The 8764-nt window shown below is 45.6% G+C and overlaps 1 protein-coding gene across 1 annotated transcript; it reads right to left on the bottom strand.

The window, feature by feature from the left end:
- Positions 1-284: 284 nt before the first annotated feature.
- Positions 285-4371, bottom strand: vgll2b (vestigial-like family member 2b). Its single transcript, XM_061301080.1, has 4 exons — positions 4022-4371; positions 2990-3371; positions 1009-1455; positions 285-622 (listed from the first exon to the last, which is right to left on the bottom strand). Exons 1-4 carry the CDS (start codon positions 4106-4108, stop codon positions 579-581), a joined length of 960 nt encoding a protein of 319 aa, XP_061157064.1. The 5' UTR covers positions 4109-4371; the 3' UTR covers positions 285-578.
- Between the last annotated feature and the right edge of the window lie 4393 nt (positions 4372-8764).

The raw sequence follows: 8764 nt of genomic DNA, 5'->3' as shown, positions 1-8764 counted from the left end.
AGAACACATAAAAAAAAAAAAGTGTGACCTCTCCCTTAAATGATCACAATGGCCGCAAAAAAAATCCTTGTGTGACATCTCTTTGGAACAAAGCAAGAAACCCAACCACAATCTTATCAGAAGCACTGGCCTATATAGCAAACAATTCAAATAAAACACCAATAAATAGAAACACCATCTCTTCAGTAACAAAGTAAAAATCCCCATCTTCTCAAATGAAATTTTGGCAAACCAAAAGCTTGAAATGGAGATAACCAGGCACATTGGAACGACCCCCCCCCCCCACCACCACCACCACCACCCACACCCCAAGTCCATCCCTTGATCAACGAAAGTCTGTTTTTCTGGGTCCAACATGGCGTCTCCCTGTGCCAGGGTCTGCCTCCGGAGAGGGACATGGCGAAGGCGGTCCAGATTATGCGTTATCTCCATGGTGCACTCGCATCCACCAGGAGCCAGGCTGTCAGGGGAGGCCAGTTGTGTGTGTTTGTGTGCATGGGATAAAGGGGACACACTTGTTCAATAGCGGAGAAGGTCCAGGGACTAATTGGCTGTGGTCAATGTGAATGTGGGCTTCGTTAGAACCAGTAGAGCTCCTTGCCTTTCTTGTGTTGCTGCAGGCCTGAGAAAGCATAATAGCGATTAGGAGCATGTCGGGGAAAAAAACGAGCGCCCGTTGTCATGGAACCTATTCAGCCAAACGTGCTTTTTAACAAGTGTTGACTGGTGCATTCGTTTTTGACTTTTTTCAAAGAAAAAAAATCTAAAATATATATATATTTTAAAAATTTGTGAATTCATGGGTTACAATTGTGCAGTGGCAGTTTGAGTTGTATTATAACCCATCACCACTAGATGGCAGAAATCTTAGATAAAGTGTTATACTGCCCTATACAATGCGATTACGCCTGACATTTTTTAATGGATTTGGAATGAAATGCAGAAAAAATCAATTTCACACCTCAATAATAGTAAAATTATAAGTTTATAAGTCATGTTTTCATTTACCTGCATCCATGTTGAGGGCCAGTGTCTGCCCGACGTCCCCCGGAGGTAGCAGGCCGGGCCAGGTGGCCGTGGGCTCCAGTTTGGTTACTTCGTAGTGGCTCGGCAAGGTGGGCAAGTGGGCCGGCCGAACAGTGGGCATGAGCAGGGGCCCGTAGTGGGGCTCCAAACTGGAAGGCGAGTAGAGTTCGTGGAGAGGCCTTGGAGGCCCGTAGGCCTGGGCCTGGGTGTAGCCCCAGCTCTCCGCCGGGTGAGGGTGGGGGTGAGCGTGCGGGTGAGAATGCGGGTGAGAATGCGGGTGGGGGAGGCCCGGGTGTAGCCCCGACGCGTAGGGGTCCATGGAATAGGAAGGAGCCGCCGTCTCGCAGTGTGCGCGGCTTTGAGGTGATGAGTAGTTACTGTCCCAGAAGGATGGAGGGAAACTCCGTCGGCTGCTCGGTGAAGGTGTGTCTGATGGAGAGAGTGTCAATTAGATGGACATCCAGCACTTTCACAAATATCACTTCATTTATCAATTTGATCATAAATTGAGTGCAACCCATGGAAAAAGTGCTTCTGTTTGACTCGGTCGGAAAGGCAAAAAATAGCCGTGTACCAAACTGAACTGTAGCCTGGTGGAAACGAGGCTTAAAAAGAGAAGCGGGTGCGTGGCGAATTGTAGATGGCAGTCACATGACGGCTTAGCCCTCTTGCCCAGATATCTTCCCCGTTGGATCATACTGTCACACTGCGCTAGCTCCAACAAGACACCAAAATAAACACAAGCACATGTAGCTCGCGAGGGCGCCTATATCCCAGAGCGCCATCTATATAAGGCAGACGACGTGACCTAGAGGCAGCCCCGAGAGTCTTAAATCACCGTCCACGGTGACATCTCGCACTATCGTGTCAACTCGGTCCTCATGAAGGTCTTAAAAGACACTCAAGCGCGCACAACAGTGACCCTATGCGAGCGCCGGCTGCCCCTCTCTTCAGTGCCCTGCACCCCCACCTGTTGTTTTTTCTTTTTTTTGCGCCCTCTCACCCCTCCTCGTCCTGCTCCTCCTCGCCCTTGACAGAATGTTAGCGGGCGGTTATACGTTTTCAGCAGCAGACTTTTATATTTAGATATTCCTCTGGAAAAGAGATACGGCGTGGCGCTGCGAGGGGTAGTGTCCGATCACATGGCGTATAAATCTGACAGCGGCCATTGTGGGGGGGCGAGGGGGGGGGGGTGATGATGTCTTTGAAGGAGGATACGCCCGCCGCGGGGCTTTGTGCTGAGCGCCGTGGACAAACTTAGCATCTGTTGTGAGGCAGGACGTGGGTTGTATTGACATGACGCGTCTCGAAAGTGTGGTCCGCATGCAGGTGGGCTGACCAGTGATGCAATGGCGAGTGCGACTTTAAACATCATTTGGATATTTTAAAGGTGCTGTGGCACCTTGTGACACAAGTGAAATGAATTTTTAGCCAGGAAGAAAATAATAATAATATAACATACGTATATAATAAAAAATATATATATATCATATATATATATCATATATAGGTTTGAGGATGGCAACTGTTTGACTCTGGAACTTTTTTCGAGGGAAAAATAATTTAACTCTCCAGCTGTGATCAGTCTTGACTTTCCACCGCGTTACCCTGAGGCCACCCTTGAATTTACACAGCCTGCGTGGACCTCATTACCTCTGACCTCTCATACTGAGAATAATTCCAAATAACACCTGTCTGATGCTCATCCTGTGTGGTCCAAAAAGATACCATGCAGGCGAATCTGCCACCTTTCAAATGTAGCATCTGTGAGGCTGCTAGGTCATATTGACTTTATGCGTGAAGACAAAGTCAGGTCAGAAAGACTGCATCCAGAAGGACCAGCATAAAATAGTCTTCAATATACCTCAAAAATGTGAATCTACTATCTATGAATTTACAGGAACTGGAATTGACCTGTAAATGGTCGTTTTAAATTCATGTGTAATCCAAACGTCCACCATACCTGGAGTACCGGCGACCTGTTGCTCCGCAGCGCGCCGCTTTCCCTCGCCGTCCATATAGGAGCTGAGAGCTCGAGAGAAATGCTCGTCCACCACGCTGCTGATGTCCCCCTGGTAGTAAGTGAAAAGCACGCAACGGGAATTCAGGTACTCAGCGTCGGGGCCATCCTGCTTGTTCTTGGGGCCCTCGTCAGGCCGCGGGGCCGCCGACGTGTAGGAGGAAGATGAGGAGGAAGAGGAAGAAGAAGAAGACGAGGCGGCCGAAGACGACGAGGTCGGCGGTCCGCCGACGCTGCCCTGAACGGCGGACATTCCCTCGGGACGTCTAGGAGTGTCCATAAAATCCCGGCACGGAGGTGAGGTGCTACTCACACCACTGGGAGTCTGACAACAATGAGAAGAGATGAGACAGGTGTCATAGATATCCCTTTCCAGATTTATAGACCAACTGTGTGTTGTAAAGTCGGACACTGGATTTTGAACGTTAGCTATCAATTTCACATTGCAGTTTGCAAGACAAAATGTGCATTTTGTGTCACATCAAAATACAGCAAAAAGTAAACCAGAAATTTTATTCATTTTAATTCATAGAGTTTATGGAGAGCTAGGTGCTACTTACTTACTTACGCCGCCGCCGCACCAGCTAGTAATTAACGAGCTTCCGCTGGCTCCTAGTCAGGCTAAACACCATATATATATATATATATACATATATACATATATATATATATATAATAGTAATTTATATGAGCGTAGAGGTATGCACAAAGTACTATAGCCTTACATATAGATATTCTTTTCATATTTAGTATTACCTCCAAAGTATATTTATGCAACTAACATTTTTGCAACTCAACCTGCAAAGCAATACTTGAAACTTGAAAAGTGTTGGGGATGAACATTTCTTTTATCCACACTACAATTCAGGCTGAGAATACAATTGAGATAACACATTCATTCATTTTCTGGACAGTTCATCCCTTTTGTATATTACTACTAATAATAATTATGATCATAAAATGATTTTTTTTTACCTGTAACGTGTTGATGAAAGCAGGAGCGCTGGTTGCGTACGAGGCGTAATGTCCATAGGCTGGGTACATAACATCCAAACAGCTCATGGTAAACCAGCGCAGTCTTCTTCACTCTTCTGCTGAATGCCACTTTTCCCAGCAAGACGGCGACAACATTCCACTTGGCCTGCGTTGTGTGTGTTTGTCTGTGTGTGTGTGCAGGCTGGAGAGGCAACCCGAGAAGACGGCGGCGGAGCAGAGAGCGGCAGCCTGAATGGACATGCGGTCGCCGCCGCTCAAGGAGCACACTTAAGTGTGCGCAAATGCGTGAGGGTGTGCACGGGCGCCACAACAACAGCTGCGGCGGCAAAATGTGTTGGGCGCTGAGGGTAAGTAGGACTGTCCTGTACATCTCTGCGCCAACTCCTCCCACTTTGCGGACCACCAACCAACCACCAACACTGATCCCATTGCATTCCGAATACTTTCTGTTCATTTTGAAAATGGACTGGAATGCCAAGTGTGAAATCCCATGTGCAAATGACACTATTGTTTTTTTGAATGAGAAAGACACAAGTTTTTTTTATATGCACCGATTCCGACGGTGCCCTTTTTTTTTCTCTCAACACATCAGGTTTTCATAAAATGACAATAATATGTAATCTAGTATTTGGGAATTATATTAAATTCACAACAGGTAACATTCTTTTCAGGAATGTCGTAGCTATTATAGGTCAAACTTAAAAACACAAACTGATGACTCAAAAACATATGCTAGAAAAAAATAGTAAAGATGTTTTTTTTTTAATCAGTCTGAAAGCTCTGATTGAAATTTTTCATGTATATTTAAATACCCCCCCCCCCCCCAAAAAAAAAACTAATCAGAAAGGACAGCTAGTATTTCTCATTATTTAATCAAACAATTCATCCTAGCTGCTCACTGGTCAATTACTCATCACTCAATGAGCTGCTGATTGTGTGGATCAAGCGCTTTATTTCCCTTTGTGTTGTGTGGCCAGCCAAAAGTGTATCCGTGCTCTTAAAACAGCCATTGGTTGCCAAGTAAAGCTTTGAGCCATCTCAAGTATTTAGTGTGCTCACAGAACCACACGTAGGTGTCAACTATACGTTGCATACACTGCTCGTACTGTACCAACATGGAGGAGAAAGTCAGCTAGTGCAAATCTATGCTTCAATTATTACCAATTAGTAGTCGTATGGCTACGTGGCATATTTTGTACAGGTATTAAAAATGTATTGCTCAATTATGAAAATCCTCATATGAAGAAAGCAAAGTTTCACTTTTTCTTTTTTAATTAGAAAAGGCAGCTTTATTAGTAGCCCAACTCTCTTGTTTTAACTGCTATTTGGCCACGCCAGTCTATTTGACGGGCACTTCGGAATGCCCTGGAGGACAGTGCGCAAAATGTGCGGAATTCCATGGACGAGTGTCAAATGAGGTGGAATGTCTCTGATGTATGCCAGTGGACAAGCTTCCTTGGGAAGTTACGTCGTCCCCCTCCTGCTCGCGTCCTCCGCGCCGCAGAACATGACCAACATCTCGCTATGCCGGCGACGTGCATTGTATGAATAGCTGGCGGCGGGTTGTCACCGCGCTAAGTCAGCGGGACGAGCTCCCGAGAGCAATCGTGCAGTTGAATACTGTTTTGCTGTGCAGCTTAGCTTTGCCCGCTTTAGCGTGATGTGAGAGAATAGCGCCAAATTCAGGGGGAGTGATGCAATGCTAAAGCGTTCAGCGTGATCAACAGCTGCAGCTGACGGAAGGCAAGAGATGCCACTAATAGTATTCATGGCAAGGGGCGGACTTTTCACTGCCACTTTCTGACCTGGTACTTCTTACCAGCAGAATCATGTCTGGACCAGAAGGCCCAGTTGAGCAGTTCAATGGATGCTCAAAAAATCAAAACAATCCAAAATGGTTGCTTGTTCTCATACTGTCTAAGCCACGCCCACAACTTTGCCTAGGTCGTGACAATTAATTTAACTGAATTCAACTAGATAGTGTGCCAAGAGTGCCACAAATATGGAAAGCAGGTCAAAAGGTCACAGCGATATATTGCTCCAAATATGTGTGACAAAAAGGCCTAAGCAAATGTCAAATAAAAATGATCAAACCAATTAGAAGATTTTTACTTCTAATTGATTGCTCTTTTCTGCGTGGTAATTAATGTGAGGTAATGTTACATCAGAACACTATGTTCAATCATTTGGCTGAGAGTGTGCTTGCTTGCTTTTGCGTGTGTCTACATTTACACGTATATGCCGAAAATAAACAGAGGTTACATCACTCCCTGTGACCCATCCAGACCCCGCCCCTCGTAAAAGCAGTTTGAACGACCAAACGCTCCCATTGGCTGACGGCTCGCAGGCTAGCTGACACATTAACGGCAACCCGGTTTTATTTAGAACTTCATTACGACATCGCTGTTAATAGTTTATACTAGAAATACCCGACTGTGTAAAATGCAGAGACTTTATAAGCATTATAAGAATACTGCAAATCCAAAGCAAAAATAAGATTAATGGCGAGTGCAAAGTACAGATGAATTTGCAGAGACCCAAACTCGAAACCGACCAGCCGAGCCCCTGAAACAACAAGGCCTTTATTAAGGTCTCAGTCTGGCTTTGTCTCAAGGGGGTCAGACCTTGGGATTCCACTGCTGTGTGTGTGTGTGTATATGTCCAAGACAGAGATGTACAGCTGCGCGCTTCCACACAAACTCTTTTCAGCTGCTCAAAATCATCTCCGCAGTGTCATCGGAAACATGCGTGCACACACACACACACACACATGCAGGGCCACCACATATGGACAGGTCTGGCCTCTCTCATGGCCGTACACAAATGTTGGTGATAAATCCTCGGTGATGTGCAAGTGTGCGGGTATTTTCTTCCCAGGACAACTTCCCCATTGTGCACATAGACTGACCGGCAGAAGCTTCAGTAAAGAAATACAAAAGTACTGTATGTCATGTTCAGGGCAATATGGCTAAAGCAGCAATAATTCTAAAAGAAAGCTGAGGGAGTGTCTATAAAATATCCTGCAAAATGATTGCAGAAGAACCGTAACAGAACATCCGCTGTGTCTTTCACACTGAAACAGGATATTGACGCAACTGTCACATAATTTATAATAACTGTCCTGGTTACTTCCAACACAAAGGGGAAGTAGAAATGACCGGTCCAGGGTGTATGCCAAGTCTCGCCCAAAGTTAGCTAGCTGCTATGTATTTGTCACTTCTTTTATGGCTGCCTGACATATCATTTATGAAAAATGTCCTGGTTACTTCCAACACAAAGGGAAGTCGACGTGATTAACCGGTCCAGGATTTATGCTAAATCCCGCCCAAAGTTAGCTGGCTGCTATATGCTTGTCACTTGTTATCACAGGGAGTTTTATGTCTGCACTTAGACGTCTTCTACTAAACATCCAATTAGACAGCTCTAGTGAAATTCCGTTAGCTTAAGAAGCTAATTAGACAATAATGCATTACGGATTTTCTAGCGAGCTTTGTTGGGAAAAGGAGTCAAGCGATGCTAAGCACACCAGTGAGACTCCCAGTCCGAGTTAAATAGCCTGAACACTTGCAGTTTATTAAAGGCTAACACTTTGAAACGGACAGAATGTGAATTAACAGCATCGTCGGGGAGGCTGACAAGTGCTACATTCCTGACATCCCCTTACTGAAAGTGTCCCGCCGCCAAAGCGGAGATGGGTCACTCCAGTTATGCACGCACACAATGGCAAATTCACACAAACGCACACCAGGATATCATGGCTACACGGGCCCAGGGGGAAAATTATCGAGGCGCATGGTCAACATGCACAGAAAGAGCAACTGAGACATGCGGAATTGTCGCCCTTCTGCCTGACATTTGCGCACCGTGTGCCGCGGGATCGAAGGTGGGGGTTGACGGAGGGTGAAATCACAAATTCGGCATGTCACATGGTCAAAGAGGCACGATTTACGACAGATCGGGTTCCGCATGGGCAGCATGGTGTTGTGGCCTCAGAATGCTCGGTATGGAAGTGAGATCAGACTCCGGCTTTAGTTTGCACGCGCTCTCTGGCAACTGGCTGAGGATGCGAGTGGCCAAAGCGGTCTGACCCCTCCGTTCAATCCAATCGCCGGTGGGCAGATGTCACGAAAACAGCACAATTGCACAAAAAATGACGGCAATTCTCGGTAAAAACAACGCGGATTAGCTTATTTTATAAAGCCGTCATTTAGGAACTGAGACTCTTTACTCTTTGCTTTTTCTGTATGGTTTGGTAGCGGCTGACTAAAAATCATAACCACAAGGGGAATTTAGTGTTTCTATTGAATAATCAAATAACCCAACATAGCGTTTTTATTTGACCTTATTATTTGCCCTTATACCTACGCCGTTGTGACACTTAAAATTTTTAAATGCATGGAGACTGGTTGAAAACTAGTGCCAGCTCTTTACACACTACATGACAGTTCAGCGACGTCGTTCAACATGCCAATGATGAATCCCATGACTAATTGGGCCACGCTGTCTACTAGAGCTGACGATGCTATGCAAGTATGAATGTAAAATATATATCTATGATTTATTTGGTTCTTCATAGCTATGATTTGCTCATGGGTGACATCATGGAGCCCTACAGTTATTTTTATTGGCCGGGACTCTTCTGCGGGCCACGCCACCTGTCCCACTCCGTGGCGGGCAGCTGCCCTCTAGAGAGAGAGGACAAGTAAAGCACTCAAAAGTGAT

The sequence above is a fragment of the Syngnathus typhle genome, linkage group LG16 (assembly GCF_033458585.1).
Source record: "Syngnathus typhle isolate RoL2023-S1 ecotype Sweden linkage group LG16, RoL_Styp_1.0, whole genome shotgun sequence".
In the NCBI taxonomy this organism is placed as follows: Eukaryota; Metazoa; Chordata; class Actinopteri; order Syngnathiformes; family Syngnathidae; genus Syngnathus; species Syngnathus typhle.
The sequence above is the reverse complement of the archived record's forward strand: the minus strand, read 5'-3'. Positions and strand labels throughout refer to the sequence as shown.

Excerpts from the sequence above, each read along its gene's own strand:
- vgll2b (XM_061301080.1), bottom strand. The coding sequence starts at position 4,108 with ATGAGCTGTTTGGATGTTATGTACCCAGCCTATGGACATTACGCCTCG. Across the intron at positions 3,372-4,021 it reads CTTTCATCAACACGTTACAG|ACTCCCAGTGGTGTGAGTAG; the intron begins GTAAAAAAAAAT and ends CATTGTTGTCAG. Across the intron at positions 623-1,008 it reads GGCCCTCAACATGGATGCAG|GCCTGCAGCAACACAAGAAA; the intron begins GTAAATGAAAAC and ends ATGCTTTCTCAG.